Source organism: Haliotis rubra, unplaced genomic scaffold (genome assembly GCF_003918875.1).
Source record: "Haliotis rubra isolate DU_JTF1 unplaced genomic scaffold, ASM391887v1 Scf93, whole genome shotgun sequence".
Lineage (NCBI taxonomy): Eukaryota > Metazoa > Mollusca > Gastropoda > Lepetellida > Haliotidae > Haliotis > Haliotis rubra.
In genome coordinates, this window is record NW_025767668.1 from 652,961 (window position 1) to 674,975 (window position 22,015).

At 38.6% G+C, this 22,015-nt stretch overlaps 1 protein-coding gene across 1 annotated transcript in view; it reads right to left on the reverse strand.

The window, feature by feature from the left end:
• The window catches only part of LOC124264531 (vesicular glutamate transporter 2-like), a 67,918-nt gene that overhangs the window by 15,580 nt on the left and 30,323 nt on the right, over positions 1–22,015 (reverse strand). Inside the window, exons 2-9 of the mRNA XM_046699273.1 lie at positions 16,713–16,995; positions 15,915–16,033; positions 14,652–14,766; positions 14,198–14,285; positions 12,608–12,694; positions 10,915–11,051; positions 8,650–8,799; positions 7,957–8,086 (exon numbers count right to left, since the gene is read on the reverse strand). Of these exons, the coding sequence (XP_046555229.1) occupies positions 7,957–8,086; positions 8,650–8,799; positions 10,915–11,051; positions 12,608–12,694; positions 14,198–14,285; positions 14,652–14,766; positions 15,915–16,033; positions 16,713–16,995 (1,109 nt within the window). The remainder of the gene's footprint in view (positions 1–7,956; positions 8,087–8,649; positions 8,800–10,914; positions 11,052–12,607; positions 12,695–14,197; positions 14,286–14,651; positions 14,767–15,914; positions 16,034–16,712; positions 16,996–22,015) is intronic.

Here is a 22,015-nt window from a genome sequence, read left to right on the forward strand (position 1 = left end):
AGCTGACAACCGCCATGGTGTATTTCAGGATGCCAGGTCGTTTGTGTCCCTTAAACTTTGTGCTTAAACGAAACACGGCACTAAGAGCTGATTGGCTTCAGGTACTGCCAATTACCTGTTCAGGATTACTGCAGAATCAAGGTTGGTTAGTATCTATGGACTAAACATTTTACATTTTTCCAATGAACTAGAAAGAGTTGTTTTACCCATATGGTACCCAGCTTGTAAAGTTCACAATTTTTGTGTTTGTATTCTTATAATGCATTATCGTCGGATTCACATCGTCAATGCCACACAAACATTGCAAATACTCGGATGAAGGCCTGTGTTTAAGAAAAGTTGCCTTTAATGAAGTAGTTACATGTTTTACAATTGTTAATTCCATAATCGAGAAGCGCTCGAAATCCTAAAACACCAGGATATTACAATGTCTTAAGTCAGTAAGGAACTTTTGCAACATATAGACTTCTAACTTCTTTGAGTTGCATTTCAGAAGTTGGGAAGTACAATATAGAACAAACTTTATGGATAACAACTTGTTTTTATTCGTGAGTGCGACGTTTCGATACAGATTCTTGTACCGTTGTCAAGCAGGAATGTATCGAAACGTCGCACTCACGAATAAAAAGAAGTTGTTATCCATAAAGTTTGTTCTATATTGTATAGACTTCTATTATATATATATGCAAGGTTCCCTTCCCGACTCCAGAGCTCAGCGCCCCTCATTACCTTCAGGTATGATTATACTGAAGCAAACACAACATACGTTTTATACAAACTGTCTCAGGGATGGGTAATGTTTACCCTTTCGCCCAATAATGCAGAACATTTTCACTAAAGGCGTAGTGTCATCACATATATTTCCTGTAATCTTCATGACATTAATATTTTGTCTGTTACGCCCAGCGGGATCTGTTTTCGAGACTGACCTTTCTTTGGGGTTGAAGTTTAATATTTACATGTTCTGGATTTAATTTGCGATTCTGAGATTTATCATATTACCATATGGGTATGGCACTGGGTGATCGCAAGTAGGGTAGGGCGGCCCGAAACTCTTATGGAATGGAATCTATTAGTGAGAATGCTGAGCAAAGTTGTTTTCCATCGGTGTGCTTAATCCTCTGATGCTGATGTCAGATAATACCGATCATGGCACAAGAAAAAAATAGATACCAACCTAGGAGTATTGAGTACGCAAAGTTTGTCGTATAAACTTATTAATCGTACTACTCAAAGAATTTGAACAACACCCGATTTTATTCATATTACTATAGCAACTACAGTCGTATAAAAATGCGCGTTCTTTATTTGAGTGGCATAAAGGGTATCTGATTGCTTCAATGTTTTACCTATCTTGATCTTTAAATCGTAGGATGTTGTTCATGCTATCGGTTCCTCGTTAGAATCGGTTTCTTGAAGATCGTCGTATGGAGCTATGTGACTGCTGATTGTGACATTAAGCAACATTCAACTTTGAAATGTATTCACGTAACGAAAGGTAAATTTCAAAACATACAATATAAAGACGTCGGAAGAAAATAGCAATAAAATAACAGTCCTTTTGTTATGTTTCAGATATATAGATTATCTATTAAAATAGTAAAATCTACATTCTATCTAACAGTCTATCTAACACGGAATCCAGGTTTCCATGGTTACGCAAATTTTAAATTTTTTTCTTAAGAAATGATGTTAAAGTTTCTTGTTGAAAGGTTAAACAAATAAAAAAATTCTGTTCAGTAATGATTTCAACGTTGAAAGCATTTCATTTAATACTTGTGGACAATTTATAATTCAAGTCACTTACAATTTTAATTCGCTATGCAAAGCTATTACATGTTTGAGCGATAGCATTTCCCTAATGCTGTTTTCCAGAAAGATAATTACGTCACTGCTCAGCACTCTACTCCAGACATTAGCCAAACCTTCTGCTTTTAGGCAACTCATCACCGTAAAATGATTTTCACCAAGTCAGCATAATTAGCTTAATGCTCCAGAGTACAAGAGTCAACCATTATGCCTTCTAATCCTTCCCAACGTAAACATACCCGCTATGAACTAGAACAACGTGGGCGTGCAAGGCTACTTTGGTCACGCAATAATTTTACCTACCGCCAGATTCAAAACTGATCGAATTAGAATCGTATGGTTCTATTTGTTGATGATGGTGGATTCGTGGCATCTCATCAGCTGATCAGTTCTAATTCACCTCCAGCATGTATTCTCACAATTTATCACGCGTGCTTTAATTAGCAGTGTTCAAATTAGCAAGCGAGTAATATCCGGTCTAAGGTGCTAGCGCCTAAACGCCCGCGGCGAACGCGGACCAATCCACAGAGAGGATTCATTAGACAGACATAAAAAAGCACGGCATCAGCACGCAAGAAAAAGTACTAGACAGTTCAGAAGGATTCTTGACAAATGATCAGCGAAAAAGATAAAAGAAAGTCCTATCCTCTGTGTCATAGGCGACGGTTTTCCAGTGATATATTGTTAATTTTTTGTTTGGTCGAGTAGGTGGTGACACGCAACCAAAGGAGTATTTCATGAGGTTATTTTTTATAAAGTTTATTTTTCATGCAGGTTTTCTGAAAAAGCATCGTATTTGAATTACATCTTGTTTTTCTTTTTTCTTATTTTCACTGGATGAAGTAATTATGACGGTGATATATTCAAATTTGTTATATCGTTTCTTCTATGATGAATTATTTTTTACATTAGTGTCTGAGTTTACGTGTTTGTTCACCTCTTCAAACAATTATATAAGCAACCCATTCACTCTCTAACTCCACTTCGAAAACGTAGTTCTCTGCGCACAAGTGAGGATCAATTTGGTATGCTGTCATTTATAAGGTAGTTCATACCACATGGAATGACGTTGAAGATCCTAGTTTTAAACTAAGTCATATACTATAATGGCTTTTGTCCTGAATGTTATGTTCATTAGACTTAAATGACAATGTTAAAAACATTGGTACCATGATAAACACAGTTTTTGTCTCAGATGGACAAATAATCAATGCTTTTATAAAAAAAGCAACACAGTTGATAGATACACGCATGCTACGGGTATACTGCTAATAAAACAGTAATCTGTACAGACAGCACTTAATTGATAGTCCTACATTTGATCGATGAAATTAATTGACTCTAATTATCTTACACGTAAATCTGATCAAGAAATTGAAGAAGCAATCAAACTAGAAGCAAACCAATTCCCACCCATCCATCCACCTACCCTTACACATGGAAATAAACAAACAAAAACATCTTCCCACCCACACCCCAGCCAATCAACAAATGCACCACGAAATGTTTAATGCCCCAATAAAAGCAACATTATTATATCATTACTGCCTTTCCACATGCAGAAAATACATCTGTGTGTACCGTGACAGCCTCGTATCAATTCAGCATCACATTGTCGTGATAAGGGAAATATTCACAATATGACAATGTTTAATGGACATGCCTATTTCCTGACTCCCCTTTTCGCAAATGAATATTTTATCACGCGGTATACCCATTTGTAAACTGAAGACAGGGCAACGCCTCTTCAGAGCAGGTTCTCGAGGACCGTGTGTATCACTGGTCATTAGATGAACAAACTTGTCTTTTCTAGACACAAACAGACCCATTGGATGAGGATGAGGATGGAACTTTTAGGGTTTGGGCACAGACCTCGTGTTTTTAAAGGTACCTTGTACAAGAAAGCGATAAAACGCATTTTCCATAATTAGAAGGTTTGGTTTGGTTTGCTGTTTAACGCCACACTCAGCAATATTCCAGTTATATGGCGATGGTCTGTAATTAATCGAGTCTGGACCAAGCAATCCAGAGATCAACAGCATGATAACAAAAAAAGGCATCTGCTAAACGGATTCCAACAATATCATGACAGTGTTTATGAATCAAGTTGAAACAGTGCGAACGATATGGTGGGGGCATCCTGCACCCATCAAGTCCTAAAATGTTTGGCTTAGTCATTCAGGGATATACAGTGTGTGTTCTGAACCAAGTCGAAAACTCGAGCATTACCAAAATATAAAATTGTCAGTCCTAATATGAATATCGCCTTGGATTGTGACTGAGCAGCACCGTTTATATGTTTGTGTAGCCCGCACATGCACGGAAGACTTGTTTAGAGCCTCATTTGGCCACGTGTACCTGACTAAAGCAGATTTAAATTAATCATTCCTGGAAAATGTCATTAACATTGACAGATATTATTTGCCATATTCAAATTGTTTTATACACTGAGATTATCGGCCATAGCAACATAGGTGGTAACAGGACTGGGTATTTAGACTGCATGATATGTTTGAATCAGTGTCACTGCACGTGACAGCTTGGAACATTGCTTATAAAATCAACCACATATTTATCAGTTCCTGCGCTAATATTTATAGGCTGTTGAATGTCATCGAAACAGCACTGTGTTTAAGAACAAAAGGATACATCTTATGTCGACTGCTTAATTAATTTATATACTCCCCCAAAAAAGTTTAGACTCACTAGTGTAAATGTAGCCACTTACTTCAGTCAACTGTTCTGAACTAAATTTTGTAAAATAATCCATACAGTTTAAAGGTACTGTTTATACATGAGCTGATGTATTGTAAAACAAATTCGTGACGGTGAAAAGTTTATTGTCATGTGTTCAATAAATTATGAAACTCGGTGAAAAATGGCGATTATTTATCACAACTTTACACCAAAACGCAGCTGTTCACATGCACGATATTTGCACACGCTTTTCAGCTATTTGATGGATGATCCTCGTGCAATTAATCTGCATAAGGTTTGCAGATGTTTCTCCCAAGTTAGTGGAGAAATTCATCTTCGTTGTAACCATATGTACATACATAACATAGCGAGTCTAAAGTTTTGATGGGTAGTATATATTCTCTGATCCTATATATGTGAATATAAGTATTGTGGCCACTAACCCCAGGCCAATGCCACGTACAGACATTTGCCTAAATGGTCATTTTCCAGTGTTATTTATGCGGAGGAAGGGAAACGAACGCAGAGTATTTATGTCAAAACTGTCAGGGTGGAGAGTCATTAGAAACTGAGATGGTGTCCAAAAGATCCATTAGGATAAGATTTATTTTGATTAAAAGTGGACACATGCAGCTTGATGGAGAGTTTCTACGATGCCTGAAAACATTGTAATGAAAACCACGTTTGCTTCCCACTGACACTGTGCCGTAACATCAGCAGACAGAGCCAACTGTCCCAGCCACCCACAGAGCGATGTCCCGATTGAAATGCTCTTCTAAAGACTCTCCAGTCAGAATGCTTCTCTCCTTGGCGGTACTCCTGGTTCGATAACGAAATAATTCAATTAAATTATTGAAAGCTAAGCTCGATTCAGGAAACTATCGCTTTGATATAAGCACGGTCTGATGTCTTTGGTCCTGACGTGTCTAAGCCTTAGCGTGATAACCAAACCCATTGGAGATTTGGCAGCAACCTCGATCTGAGTCCCAGAGCCTCGTTTTAATGAGAATGGAGGCGGCGATTGACTTTAAAAATTGATTGTGTCGATGGGCGGTATATAGTCCTTCCACGCGCATGCCACAAAAGCCCGTGTCTTAGAGGTAAACACGCACGCTTGGGTTTGATATGATTAAAGTTACGGATTGGGGGTGGCAGGCAAGCCAGAGCACGCCAAGAGAAAATCCGATTACCTTTCCTAAAATGCATGTCTTGAATGCTTTTGTAGTCTCTCTCACATCCAGATGAACAGCCAAAGAAAGCGACTTAGGGAACAGGGCACGGTATTACGGTTAATGATGATTAATAATGGACTGCTCAAAGTGATCGGACTTCACTCCGAAGACATGGTACATCGGGCTTATTACATGCTCCCTCCGAGAATTTGAAAGTTTATCAGTTCCGTGAAGACGCGTAAATGGAAGCATACTGGATTATTATGGCCGCTTTGGAGCCTCCCTTGCGTAACTTCCTACAGAGGAAGTTGAGTTGATATCAGACAGTTATTTTGAAATGGTAGGTTAGATTTATGCGTGTCTGTTTTGGAAATTTCTTCTTCAGGTTAAGTCAGGTATTAAGAACAATAGGTAGCGTTCAACTGACGTGCAGCGGTGCCGCTGATATTGTCCTGAATTAAAAACACAGAAACTTTATGTCTTTTTCACTTCCATAAACTTTACTAGGAACTTTAACAGTGCTGTAATGAGCATCGTTTCTTAAAAATGAGAAGACTATCCACTGGGAACGGGAGAGATATGAGGTTACAAATATTCCCGCTGATTTTTGTAAGTAAATTAGAAATTTCACTTACATGCAGTTTGCAAGATGCAATTGGTGTGGAGAATGGATTCGACAATACTTGAATTTGCTTCTGAAGTGATACGGACAATTTACATTTGTGGTTAGATGAAGTTGCTGTTTGAGGCATCAAAGACTGATGGCTCATGTGGCCTGTTAGTGGGACTAATTTACATCAAACCAAGGAGTGGCCATGTGTTGATGTGTCAGATCAGCTGAACCAAGGGGCTTTATTGTGATTGGCATCGGGCAAGTCACGGTTCGATACGCATTACTTCACACATTTATGGATAGACAACTTCCATAATAAAGTGTTTTTCTAGGATATGGTGCTTTAACTGGAAGGGTACGTTAGGACCTATGTTGGAGATCAGACACCGTTGTTTACTTGGATATGTTACCGGAGGGAAAAGCTAATGTATTAAGACATATGGTGAAGATCATACACTTGAATACAAGATATGTTATGTAGTACATTCCGTGGAAGGTCATGTTAAGACCGATATTGACGATTAACCAATGTTGTATACTAGATATGTTACTTTCAGTGCAGGCAATGTTTGGACCGATGTTGAAGATCAGAAACTGCTGTTTACTAGTATATGTTACTTTTGAAGGAACGTTATTTTTCATCCACATTGTAGATCACACCGTTACACATACGTAACATTCATGCAATGTTTTATCATTTAAATATTGAACTTTAACGGCAGATATTGTTTCCCGAAACAGATCTGAGTGGGCGTTAAATGTGACAAGTGAAGAAAGTTAAAGCAATGGATAATGATGACAACAGATGTACACCAAAAGGGTAAGAGCCACCGCTAGCACCTTATTAGTACAAAGTAGGTGTTTATTGCCCACCACAGCACTGAACGTTCCTTTATAACAAACTATATCCCAATGTGTGCTTGGCGACGTTGAGTTGAACGTTGCGTTCATTGTATTCATCAGATGTGTATTCCTGACAAGTTGAACATAAAATAAAGCAACAACTTTTTTATGGCGTGTATGTGACGTATGATTGAACGCTACGTCAGAAGGAGTAACCTATTAAAGTGTTCTTCTCCTGTGTGTACTTGACCTTTGGTTGAACGCTACGTCAGAAGGAGTAACCTATTAAAGTGTTCTTGTCATATGTGTACTTGACCTTTGGTTGAACGCTACGTCAGAAGGAGTAACCTATTAAAGTGTTCTTCTCATATGTGTACTTGACCTTTGGTTGAACGCTACGTCAGAAGGAGTAACCTATTAAAGTGTTCTTCTCCTGTGTGTACTTGACCTTTGGTTGAATGCTACGTCAGAAGAAGTAACCTATTAAAGTGTTCTTCTCATATGAGTACTTGACCTTGGGTTGAATGCTACGTCAGAAGAAGTAACCTATTAAAGTGTTCTTCTCATATGTGTACTTGACCTTGGGTTGAATGCTACGTCAGAAGAAGTAACCTATTAAAGTGTTCTTCTCATATGTGTACTTGACCTTGGGTTGAACGCTACGTCAGAAGAAGTAACCTATTAAAGTGTTCTTCTCCTGTGTGTATTTGACCTTGGGTTGAATGCTACGTAAGAAACTGCTGCCCCAAATGTCCACGAATGTGAGTTCCACGTCACCGTAGAGACGCTGAATCATGGCAAACAGTCTCTGAAAAGCCTTACCTCCGCAGTTGAAGATCTTCCTAACAACAGTAGTTGTGAGAATCCTACGACGTAGAAAGTCAGCAAGCTGCCCCCCTATAGGAACGATGACAGCCATCACCAGGTGAGGCAAAGCAGACAGGGTGCCGCTCTGGAACAATAAGCATCATTGGTCTTTGTTTTGTTTGGAATAATTATAATGAAAAATAATAATGATTATCAATGTTTTCAATGTGCACCATTTTGTACTTAAATATCGCCAAGAAATATATTGTTAAGTCTCTGTTTTTCTTGTACGAATTACAGGATTATCACCATGAAACAAAAGACCACACAACTGCATTACTCCTGTGTCTTATTGTAGGTATACAACTGTGTAAACCGTTAGATTACGTTAGTTGCGGAGATTTAGTGAACTTGTCACTGACCTCTGCTCAACTACAGGTGACAATAATAGTCATAAGTAAAATACATAGACAACAATAACTATCATAAGTAAAATACAAATTGCTTCAATATTTGACTTTGGTAGTATGTTGGTCTTGATTCATCATCGGTTGCATGTGTACATTCACAGTTACAAATCGACATTAGTGTGCGTTACTTGTAGCAGTCTTTTGGTAATACGTCCCCTTAAGGTAGCAAAATAGAACTGATTGTCAGAAACGACATCAGTTTAATTTCTATATTAACATAACACAATGAAGGTAATACCTTGTCAATCTCAAAGCCGAAGACCTTGAGGAAGTATGTGGGCTGGCTGATGATCAGGAGATAGAACGTCCAGCTTCGGCAGAAGTTGGCTACCATGATAGCATACACCGGCATCGACGTGAAAAACTTGAGCCACGGGGTCTTATGGTTCTGCAGATATAAGTAGAACGCATGTTATTGTTGTAAAATCCATATGGTTCAAAATAAAGAGACCCGTGAAGACCCGGAACAAATCTGGTCTTCAGGAAGCCATGCTTGTCGTCGAAGGCCATGTATCGGGTGGTCAAACTCGCTGACTTGGTTGACACATGTCATCGTATCCTAATGTACACGGATTGCGCATGATATCAATCACTGGATTGTCTGGTCAAGACTCAATTGTTTGCAGATGGCTGTCGTATTTGGAGCATTGCTGAGTCCGGCGTTAAACAACAAGCAAACAATATATGCACCTTCATAAATTAAATACGAAGTAAATTAGATTTGTAACAAGTGATTGACCAAATGCAGAGGGCGGATATGTTGTTTACATTTCACACATTAAAAACAAGCATAAGGTAATAATGATACGTGATCCGATCTGAAGGTCACTGAGATATGAGTGCCTTCTCATCATATAAAAAATTAAGGTGATATATTGTGTTATCACAGAAGATGATGACGGCATAGTCTATAAGTCATTACAGCGACATTTTGACGAGGTTCTGGTGGCAGATTGTCAAACATGGATTATATTATGTCAATTACAAAGTTACATCATTCGATGATGTCAATTAAAAAGTTTATTACATTAGTGATTTTAGCATACTGGGTTCACGAAACCCGAGTGACAATTCATTGATTTCTCGTGCTTTTACTGAGGAAAAAAACCCATACAAAACAATCAGTATATCCAGTAAAATAAATATAACATACACGCACTTAATCACTTGTATTGGTATGGCTAATTCAATTAGAGCCGTGTCGTGTTTTAGCGTAATGTACTGGTCTTGAGATAACATGCATGCTGACAATCAAAGCAACCCTGAATTTCTGAACACGTGGCAAATTACCTTGATTCTCATTCCTGAGTTACTTTCAGCACGTCACACATATACTGTGCTACCCTATACTTTTTTATGATTATTCCTGTTGTGAATTACAAATAATACAGCTACATGCATAGAACCATGGCCTACATGGTATATTTTGAATGAGACTTTCCATCTGCCTGTAAGAGAAATGGCGTAACACCCAGAATGAAGCATTTGTATAATATCTAGGGCGTTGAAGAGGCGTTTTTGCACAGTGATCCGGTTGAATGCCCTCATGTGGAGTCATATTCTTTGAATTATGGTTATGATGACATGTTTACTGTTTTCATTGTTAACGCCCTTAGTGACATGGAATAGTCGTGCATTGAAACTGAATACAGTTTTACACCGCAGTAATACCACGGCGAGGGATACTATACATGGCATCACACATTGTAACCACGTGAACATGAAAAGGAGAACTTTTGAACCACAAAACCGAAATCGACAACTCTGCATAGGACCATTATTAGAATTGGTTTGTTTGTTTGTTGTTTAACGCCGCACTCAGCAATATTCCAGCTATATGGCGGCGGATATAAATAACCGCGTCTGGACCAGACAATCCGGTGATCAACATCATGAGCACCAATATACGCCACTACGATGACATGTGTCAACCAAGTCAGTGAGCCTGAACACCCGATTCCGATAGTCGCCTCTTAGAACAAGCATGGGCTACTGAAGACCAATTCTAACCCGGATCTTGACGGGTCGAATATTATTAGAACACAGCTGGTGGATTGAAATATGTAAAAAAAGTGTGTAATTATCAGGTTAAAGAGTTAGGTATCCATGATATCGTCGATCGTCGAATGGATTGTTTCATCATACCAAATTATAGCTTGATGTCCCTCAGTCTTTTGTATTGTGCTTCTAAGCTTATAAAGTAGTTCTACTTTTCAAGAAAAAAGGTCGATGCGAATTTGAAGTGAAAGATACACAAACACACAGAGAGTGGGGTGAGTGACATTTATGAATACGTGAGTGAGTGAAAGTATTTTAGGTATATCCCAGCTTGTCAATGAAGCAATACGTTTACCATTGGGTAAAACCGTACATTCTGTCAACGTAGTTTCATTATCATTGCTAACCCCGAAACACACCCCGAATCTAAATCTTAAGAGTTTACAGTAACGACCGCTTGGGGTTCAAAAGGCTGCTATGGGAGCCTTGTAAGACGGTGCCGCACCTTATTGATTATAGATGTATTTTCTCCGATGGAGGTTTCGATGTAGATCCTCTCCTCTTCAGTAATTGTGGGATGTACTCCCGGCCTTTCGAATGAAAAGAACCACCATACAATAGACCATAACGCACCTAACACACCTGTAACGGACAGAAAAAGAGGTGAAATATACATCGAGCTCCCACCGTATAACACGTGGAATAGCAGTGGTATAATGAAATGTAATGCAATCTACAACTCTCATGTTTACGAATTCATTACGCGGGACAGTAAGTACCAGTGTGTGATGATATGAAACATTTATACAAATTGTGTGACGTCATAATATTGTTACGTCATTATGCGTTACGTCACCAACGCTGATTACAAGATTAAACATGCGCTTCGTATATTATAGCTGTCAACGTAAACCATATAGAGAAGTACGATATTTCCAGATCAACGGTATATATTGAACCGGATCATGAATATTTGAGGGATAGTTTTGTGTGTTGAAGACAGAACACTCAAATTCATGAAAAGGATCCCCCAACTTATTTCTGATCCCCAACTTTTTTGGTTGAGTATATCGATATTTCGGAGTTTTTTCGTTCATTAAACTATCTCTATGCTACTCCCGGCAGAATACGATACTAAATTAATATGTTAATTCGACAGAAATCAAATGATTGCTTTAGGGTGTATCAAGTCAAATAAATCGGATGGATATGAATAGTTTGATATCCAACGACTTGATCTGAATTGGTTCCCGATAAATCTGTTCGATTTGGGGACAGACAAATATTGCCAGCAGAATATTTTTATTCGTATTTTGTATCGCTTATTGAATATGCAATGCTATTGCAGATTCCATTGTCGAGACCTTTCATTCAATTCGGCATTTTATTTGATTAGGAAAAGTGTCAAATGTTATTTATATGCCATTGCTCTGGAGATCGCCACAATGTAAATGTGTTTGGACATAATGCTCTTAGAGAAAGCTTCCCCTAAGGTAATAAATGAACTGTAATAGAAACTTGTATTTCCAACAATCTGCATCATTGGTCCGTGGACACTACTTCATCAGGGATAAATTTCGTAATGACAGCCGTGCATTATTCTGCTCGAGAAATCATATTGTCCACCTAAAATGACCAGATTCTGCTTTTCGATAAAATAAATTAAATGTGAATTTTCAATTTCGCTTTATTAGTCAAAGCCGACTGTGATTGACGCTGTAAACTGCATTAATGTTCTTGCCGTCAGATATCTTTCAATCGAACTGGGTTTCGGAAGCTATCATCAATAACAACGTATCGATATTTCGATCAAGCGATGTGTCAAGACACACAACAGGTTTAAACGAGAGTGATCGTTACAATGGACAGGTCTGATTGAAGGCCACGCTTCATTGGGCAACGCCTAAAACGTCATTCAACGTACACCGTCCCAATCACAAACAAGTCAACCCTCTTTTCCTTTGTTGACTTTACAGTTCTCGTTGAAAATAGCTCAGATTAAGCTTTCATTTGGCTAAATGTCAGTTTTACTACAGTATGCTATCCCGCGGGGAAATACACTTAGAGAATTACACATTAAAGGCGAGACTCTACAATGGACTCTGCTAAAGGATGATGGTAGTCTAATCAAGCAGCCGGTCTGGCTCTTGCTGAGGTTTATTGAAGAGGACACGAAGTCGGAACTGGGAAAAGCTTACCGAACACGTAAAAGCCCGATTGCCATCCAAGGTACTCGGTGAGGACCGCCGATAACGGCATGCCGAGAACGGCACCCGCGTACGACCCTGGAAAATCAATGAGTAGAGGCTGAGAGAATGAATGCAAACTGGCATCGACTAATTTACAGCCGGAAACTTTGCTTTTCGAAATCGAAAGTGGGCTTCGGTGTCATGTCTGATCCCACGACACACGTCAACAGTAACGTTATATAACTCCATCTGGTACGGCATTGGAAGAACTATTGAATTCCATGGACAACGAAAATATACTTTGGTGAAGGGGATTTAGAACATGATTAAGGCACGTTTGTTATTGTGTCATGCACTGTTATGTGGGAGGGTGACTTTGATTGAAGGTCTTTAAGTTGGGATAAATGCATTACGCGCGATACTGTTCTAGAGGAGAGTGGTTTTACACGCTAAGAGAGCGTGTGCCCTCAGGATGACATGCCATGCAATGTTCACACATTTAGATGTCACTCAAGTCGCTTACCTATGTCGTATGCATGACATACGATTAGCTACGACGATTTTTTTAAATTGATGCGACATTGAGAAGCAATGACTGGTTAAATATCAGAAGTACTTGACGAAAGCACTTGTAACTAAAACCATCAGGATCTTGTCGCTAAGTGCCAGCAAGAGCCCGTATACATTTTATTTTCGTACCAAGATAACAATGAGTGCTGAAAGATCGATTGCCAATGAGACATGTTCATGATGTCCATATTAGCCCTGACATTTAGATTCAAAATAACTTCCATGTTGTCCTCGTGAGAGAAGATAGGGTAATGGACCAGCTGAAGGCCTGTGAATACCGTGGTGGGGAATTACAACTACCCAAGGACCCAGAGACTGACAGTCAGTGTTTGTTTTGTTACCTGTCGAAATGATGTTCTATTATACAATACTTGTTCATGGTCTAAAGCATTCCTCATGTGACCCATGCAAGTGATAATACAAGGAGTATAGGTATGTACTTACAACAAAATGAGTTAGCTACATAAGTGACTACTTACTCATATGTACTTGAGTTATATAGTAAGTAGGCAATGTGAACATGTGCTTGTAAAAGGATTTTTTTATTCAAGTGGATGATAATTGCAACGAAGGACGTAACAGCTAACATGGATACTTCTCACAAAATGATGTAGCGCAATGAAGATGTGCCTACCAGAAAAATATGAAGTCGTTAATAATAAAGATCTCGGCAGAAAATGAGGTGGCATGGAATGTGCGTTCCAATAGGAGTGTAGAGCAAACATGGAAATGTGCTTAGCAGAAAATAATGAAGTGGCTAGCACAAAATGTGATCCGAAAGGATGTAGCCTTTAGCATGGAATGTTCCATTCAGAAAACACTGCAGCGGCTAATATGAAAATATGCTAAGGAGATAATGATTTAGTGCCTGACATGAAGATGTGCATCAGAAACATATGGGAAAATGTAGGATTATCAGAAATATGATCAGGGGCCAGTATGGAAATGTGCGTTCCCAAAGGGTTGTGGATTAACATGGAATTGTGCTTATCAGTAAAACGGAATGAGCTGACATAGGAATGTACTTACCACAAAATGATATAGTGGCTAACATAGATCGTTCTAAGGGTGGGGCCCAGTGCCGCCAAATACCGTGACAAGAAGGGTATGTCACACCCTGAAACACAAACAAATCAAACTGAAAATCGTGCACATGTTCATTTGATAAATACAAATATTGGTTTGTTTTTATTCATAATGATCACTTTGAAAAAATGTAACGAAGTTATAGTGAGTGAGTTTAGTTTTACGCCGCACTCAGCAATATTCCAGCTATATGGCAGTAAATAATGTAAATAATCGAGTCTGGACCAGACAATCTAGAGATCAAGAGCATGAACATGTGTCAACCAGGTGAGCGAGCCTGACCACCTGATCCCGTTAGTCACCTCTTACGACAAGTATAGGTTACTGAAGATCAATTCTAACCCGGATCTTCACGGGTCTAGCGTATTTATAATTAATAAGCGAAATAACAACTTACCTCAACTAATCCTTGTAGGATACGCACTGATATAACCAGACCATAGTGTACTTTAGCAGCTGCTGGTAGTAACATGTTCAGGCATGCCGATAGTCCTATAGCCATGCCAAATAACCTGGAAAAATATATCAAATTATATAGGTGCAGATAAATGTATTTGATAGATACAAAGCCTAAGTTAAAAGTGAGTATTAGTTTACTCGTCGTTAAGTAATATCCCGGCAGTATGGCGGTAGGGGAGAACAGAAAGGGTCTTCACACGTTGCTCCCAGAAAACCCGTGTCTTGGGTTTAACCACTAGACTACCCCCAAAGATACAAAAATACATAGGTTTAAGTATTAAACGAATATATGGTACTGTTCACGGGGACTTTCATCATTATGTGTAGCAAAGGGGAAAAATAGTACTGCTCAAATTTCAAAAATGCTTCTATATTACAATGCCATTACATATATAGTAGATGCAATGAAATAATGACGATGCAAGGGTGCGGTCGATGCCGTCAACTGTATGATATAAGAATGTAATTGCAAGGGTATGCATAACATGAATGTATTGTATGTATGATCATTAATAAAGTGGATTCAGGTTACACTGAACATCAAATTTCATGCCCCATTATCCAATGACCTGGGGCTTCAAGAATAACGATACTCGCCAACGATACTGTTTTGATAGCAGATCAAAGTTAACGGTGAACTACTTATCGTGTTATAGATGAAAGAGTTTTCAATATTTACCTAAATTTCAATCCGTTATTGCTTGTATAGTATATTAACATTCCAAAATCATCAATAATCACTTGCTATAGGAATCTCTGCCGTAACATGTGAACACACTGAGAGATTTAAAGCGTCGTTGTATGTCAGCATGTTACGTTAGGACCTAAGTTGAAAGTGACGAAGGAGGTAAACGCAAACTCGGTAGGGCATGCAGGCTGCTGATCATTGAATCTTTATTCGGGCTAAGTTTTAGATCAGCGGACGATGGTGAGGACGCTACTCCACGCAGCGATCTGCGGTGCATTCACATCACATGTGCACTCATTTCCATTATCATAAGTGATAACTTAGTTTTTAAGTCGTCTTTTGCAATACTCCAGACAGTTCACGGCGGGGGCACACACACTGTCATTACACATTGAACCCACGTTGGGATCTGAACCCAGGATTAGGCAATACGAGCAAAACGCTTTAACCACAAGGGTAGTATTTCGTCCCTTATCACAAACATGTAACATTGGATAATTAAAGGGGTTTCACCTGTTGGCGGGTAACCTTGATGCCAGATAACCTCCTGGCACCTGTGTAACTATGTATCCCCAGAAAAATGAGCTATCCACAACTCCCACTGTTTCTGGCGTCCAACTAAACTCTGGTTCCTGAAACAAAAATATTCGATTAAAACCAGATGTACCATTAAAAGCATTACAAAATAGCTACCAATTTTAAGCGGGTTTTGTGAGTTAGTGAGTGAAAAGGTTAGTCACATCTCTATCATTTCATTCAAATCAAGCGTATTTGATGAATTGGTGAGTAAATATATCAGTCTCATCTTCTAGCATTTTAGGCGAATAGTGTCAAAAACACTGTTGTGACAAAACTATAGAAACCTGATACACCCAATTAACTTTATTTCAAATTAACTTTATTTCACTTATGATGGAATACATTTGGGCATCGTCCATAATCTAGAGCCTTATATCGCCACATTATAAGGATAAGCGCCATGACCTTATTGCTATCAAATCGTTCGGCTTTGACATCCGCATCTCCTTGCTTCCTATGTCAATTCTACACAGAGTTTCTATTTCACGGCTAGTATTGGGATCGCGCTGTACGACTCAGTCACGAAACGAAGCTATGGCAGCTTTGGACCCATGGTGTTTAATCATAATATCAATATCACACCCTGACACATCGAGGATGATGCTTGAACTGCAGGGACATACATTTTGTTTTCAATCATATCATTCGTCTTGTTATTTTTGTAAACAATATTGTGACTAAGCTACTGATAATATCTTTAATTACTCAGATAATTTCCTCAAACCAGATTACCGATTCATTTTTTCTTATTGTTCCATCTCCATCCAAGTCCACACTTTCGTTTTTTGTCATTTTCAAGATGGCAACTCCCAAGTTGCACCGAATACCAAATGATAAAATGAATCCGACGCTGCTGAGGATGGCGATAAGATATCTCTTGGCACAGTTGCATCTGCAGCAGCTACACTTGAAAGCGGGTTTGGATTTCTTCTCCGGATCATCTTCCTCGGAGTAAACCTCATCTAGTTCGTCATATTTGACAAGAGATTTTTCATCTTGCTGCTTCCCCAACATCCTGTAAAGACAAAAACACGTTGATCAGACCATGACAAAAATACAGTTATATATGGATAACAATAATGTGTTGACTGTTTGTTGTTCAACGCCACTCCCAGCAATGTTCCAGCCATATGACGACGTTCTGTAAATATTCGAAGTGAGTGAGTTAATAGTTAACGTCACATCGGCAATATTTCAGCCATATCGTGACGAGAACATTTTACATTGAAATGGAATAAATATTCAAAGTCTGGACCAGACGATCCAGTGATTGACATAATGAGCATCCGTCTACGCAGCTGGGATACGATAACATGCATCCACCATATTCCGTTCGTCGCCTCTTACGACAAGCATGGGTTGCTGACATTCTAATTCCAATTCAAACCCAGATCTTCACAGGTCTACAATAATGTGTTTTAGATGAAAACATTTTAATGTGACGGCCAATGTTTATGGTTCTGCTCAGCATTGAAATCCGTTATTGATGTCAGTTCTGGTCTTGATCTTGTCACCATCATCGATTGGGTACCCGACAGAAAGGAAATGGTAAAGTGTATGATGGACAGTTAGGATCATATGATCCCAAAGGAGCTGAGAAGGTAAGTATTTATTTATATTTTACTGGTTATGTTTACAGATTAAGATAAAATGCAGCAAAGAAGGTTGGTGGTCCTCGCACAGTCAAGCTGGTTAAACTGATCATGAGTCAAGTTGGTTAAGTTGATCCTTGTCCCCTTTACACGCAGGAAAGGGAGCGCTAGAGTCGAACCAACAACTTCCCGGAGAATATGGAGACTCTAATAGTGCAGCCTTTTTCATTACCTAGCGTGTAAGAAGAGCTATGCCGCCTGTGGAGAACCCGGGCACTCTTCTGATCTGCGCCAAGATATCAGGAGGTACCAAACCATGGGCAACGAGAACAATGGGGAGCCTGACAACAGTGTACTTTGAATGTAAGCGAGACATTTCCAAGGCGAGGTCCGCATATTTGTCATCTTTATTTCCTGAATCTTTTCAATCACAATGGTGTCACAAGGGACAGACAATTCAATGATATAATTTTTTCATTGGTTATATAAAATTGAACAATATTAAGTTTGTGGGCCTGTATACGTCTGAGACTATAGATGGGCCAAGAATTTGTCATTTTCCATTTTCTATCTAAATCACAAGTAAAGTTAACTGTTATTTTTGGTGTGGTTTTTATCGTTATTCTTATTATTATATCATTCGTCAATGAAATATTCAGTTTATTCACACCTGTTGGCTGCTCCTTTGAATACGAGGCGGAGGGGTAGCCAAGTGGTTAAAGCGTTCCTTCGTCACACCGAAGACCCGGGTTCGATATGGGTACAATGGGTACAATGTGTGAAGCCCATTTCTGGTGTCCCCCGCTGTGATATTGCTGGAATATTGCTAAAAGCGGCGGGAAACTAAACTCACTCACTCACACGCCTTTGAATACTCAAAAGTAACACATACACCTTTGCATCAATACATTGTATGATGCTATCACTGAACACTAAAAGGTTCCGCAAATGAACTTATTCATTTTTAGATTACAGCAGAAACAAATCATTTTTCAACCTAGGATATTTGATACACCCTACATGCTATTTTACTAGTCACTTCTGGTAACCATCGTCATTGTATTGATTTCATATTACCTTATTCCTAAAGTTATTTCAGTCCGTGTTTTTTGACATTGTATATTTGCGTTAGTTTATTATACGTTTGAAGTAAGAATACGATTGTGTTGTAGTAATTGTACTTTCGTCGAACTTGAGACTGGCGTAGACAGTGATAAGTGACAGCGATACGGGGAGATTAGCGATACATAACACAGTGATACTTCCATTAAAACCCTTACTTTGTAGTTTATTGCAAACCAATTCCCTACAGTCAACCCAAGGCCCAACAAAAGAGTTTTCCGATTAAGGACTTCCTACAAATGGTGATCATGCTTTGGTCCGACTATATTAACTGATACGCGCAGAGTCAGAACGACGAAGCAAAGCAATCAAACAGACTTCTCGTGTTTCAATTTATCGACCGGAATAGGAGCTAATATCGACTATATTAACATCTCGGAGAAAACACATCACCACGAGATGAACCCAAAGGGACCTTAATGTTTAGAAAGATATATCATTTTACAATGTATCATTTCACAACTAGAGTTATCTGTACGGTTTGGATATAAATAACTTCTAGCAACAGTATCTCACAGTACTAAACTCTCGCTATATGTTGTATAGTATTTATTCAATAGCTTTAATCGGTTTTTATATGTACAGTGTAAACGGCCGTTGTTGATCTGCCTTTTTGTATGTTATTTCCATTAAACATTAAAACTGAAGGCAGGGATTTTATATCATGAGTTTGCGAAAAAATGAGCAGAACATCTTTTCAACTCTGAAGATCAATCCCTGGTGTCTATAGATTCCCCAGTAACGATAATGGCATATTTCAAGTATGTTTTATGCCATTACTTTGCTATAAAATCTCACATCGACATCAAAGCTAATGTAGCCATCAATAATGTAAATATTTTCTGAACAAGCAGAACATGACCTTTATTTTCAATGTGCATACACAAAATCAGCTGAAACTAACTCGTTTCTACCATTCGCCTTCCATCAATCTCTCGAGTGAAGCAAAACGTTAAAGCATGGCCGCGCTCGAGGACATATAACAATTAGCTGACGACGAGAACGACCGAAGTCGACACGTCGTGCAGAAGAAGACAAAGCAGCCAGGGTGACCTCACGCAATCTTTGCGCCATCAATGCAAACGTTGACAGTGACGGTGCTAGATTGTAGCAAAACAAAGAAGATTTGTAAAAGCCTCTTAGAGTGTCATTCAGGAGAAAGCATTAGGGACAGAAGCGCTAAAACGACATTGAAGTGGGCAGAAAATAGGGTTGTGAAATGATAATAATGAAGTCGATTTAATTCCAGTACATTAGGGTGGCTTAAAGAACTGCAGAAATTCTGCTTATTTATCTCAAAGTAATTTTAAGTCATACTCTTTGGCTAACTTTAAAGAAAAGTCCTCAAAAGGATTTGGCTGTAGGGTTAATCAATATTCGAAATAATGTATACAATTTCCTTTTATGGTTATATAGCCATGGTGCATAATTATAAATATGATAGAAATAGATTTTAACTTGAACATGTGTTTATACATCTGGAGCGAAAGATACGAAACGTGGAACATTGTGGATAACAATTTCTGGTTTATTTGATTTTGCTGAATGCTTAAAACCCCAGAAGTTGTTATCGTAACGTTGCACGTTTTCATATTCGCTGGTCAATGTCTAGAATGCCAATCAAACACTGTATATATCCCGAAATTCCATTTGTCTTTTTGTGAAACTAATGTTGATACATATCCGAAATACCCTTTTGCGGTTGGTACAAACACTGTATGTTCGTATGGAGACTTGTGATACCGCGTGATACAAAACCAAAGAAAGCAGCGGGAAAGTCCAATAACCATTGACGTGGACATAATGTATCGTTAGAAAACCTATTTCAATTACTTATTTCAATACATTGATAAGCACTGTTATACAATTGTAATAACACTGAGGTGTAAATTAAGCTTAACATTTCTGTAGGTATATATGTGTAATACTCTAATTGTAAGTCTTTATATATGGTGTGTAAATATATCACTGCTGTCTGTCAATTGATGCAATAAAAGATTTTATGGATCAAATCATTTTCTGGTTATCAGCGACAAGTTGGCGATCAAGTAACGAATCAGTGACAATGGACCACACCCATAATCTGCAACTAGTGAATGGAGCTGATCACTGCTAAAAGCATGGCAGTACTTTTCCGTCTCTACCAGACCAGTTCTAACGTTATCTGTGTGCAGTAACTGATATATAACATTATCTTAATATGGTTTCTAAAGTGCAGCTTGTAACACGAGCAATCAATTCACAGTCATAAATCATACCCCCATCATTCATATTCATAAAAAAACAATTGCATAATTTCAAAATCATTCATCTACAGAAGAATATTACGTACACCATTCACTTGAACATATACACAGCATATAGATAAAAAGATTACTATACACAATTTACTTTTGAAAAATGCCCAACAAGTCAAATATGACTGCTTTTGTTCAACTGATACAAAATTCCGTTTCTGTTTCGGATGACACATCAAATGTATTAGACGTCAGTTTCGAACGCCAATACAAAAGTGGAGTAGCTAAACTTGAACGGAATATCATGACTGATGGTATAGAAACTGATTGACAGATTTCAAAGAGTGGAGTCAGAAGAAAAACATTGAAATAATTATTTTTGATCAAGGGGCTATGTTTGTGTACCTCAGTTGTCAGGGTAACCAATCTGGTTTACGATGACTTTGCATGAATGAGAAGCCATGCGGAAAAGGTTCTGATTAAATGCTTTTATATAATAAACTGGTTAGATGTGAGCGGATGAATTGTCACTGCCAACAGACAGGATTGATTGCTCTGGGAAGGTCGACACGCAAGTGTGACAGTTTTGCAAACGTCAGATGTCACGTTTAACGTTAAACGGTTTTGATACAGGTCTTGTAATTAGTGTAACAAGCTAGACGTCATTATTGGTAATGTATGTACAGGTAAATATATTAGGCAAGTGTTGCAGTGTATTTTCCAATGTTATCGTTTTAGGTAAAATACTGAGTAAGAAAGTTCTAGTTGTAAAATATAATTTGTCATGTGAACTGCATGATAGTGAACATCTACACAAATGTACAAATTGCACAAGAACGTATCAAAGAATCAAGTTGGTAACAGCTAAAGTTTATAAACTGTTTTGAAGCCCCTGAGTGAGTGAGTATGGTTTTACGCCGCTTTTTAGCAATATTCCAGCAACATCACGGCAGGGGACACCAGAAATGGGCTTCACACATTGTACCCATGTGGGGATTCGAACCCGGGTCTTCGGCGTGACGAGCGAACGCTTTAACCACTAGGCTACCCCACCGCCCTGAAGCCCCTGAAGTATTCTAGCAGT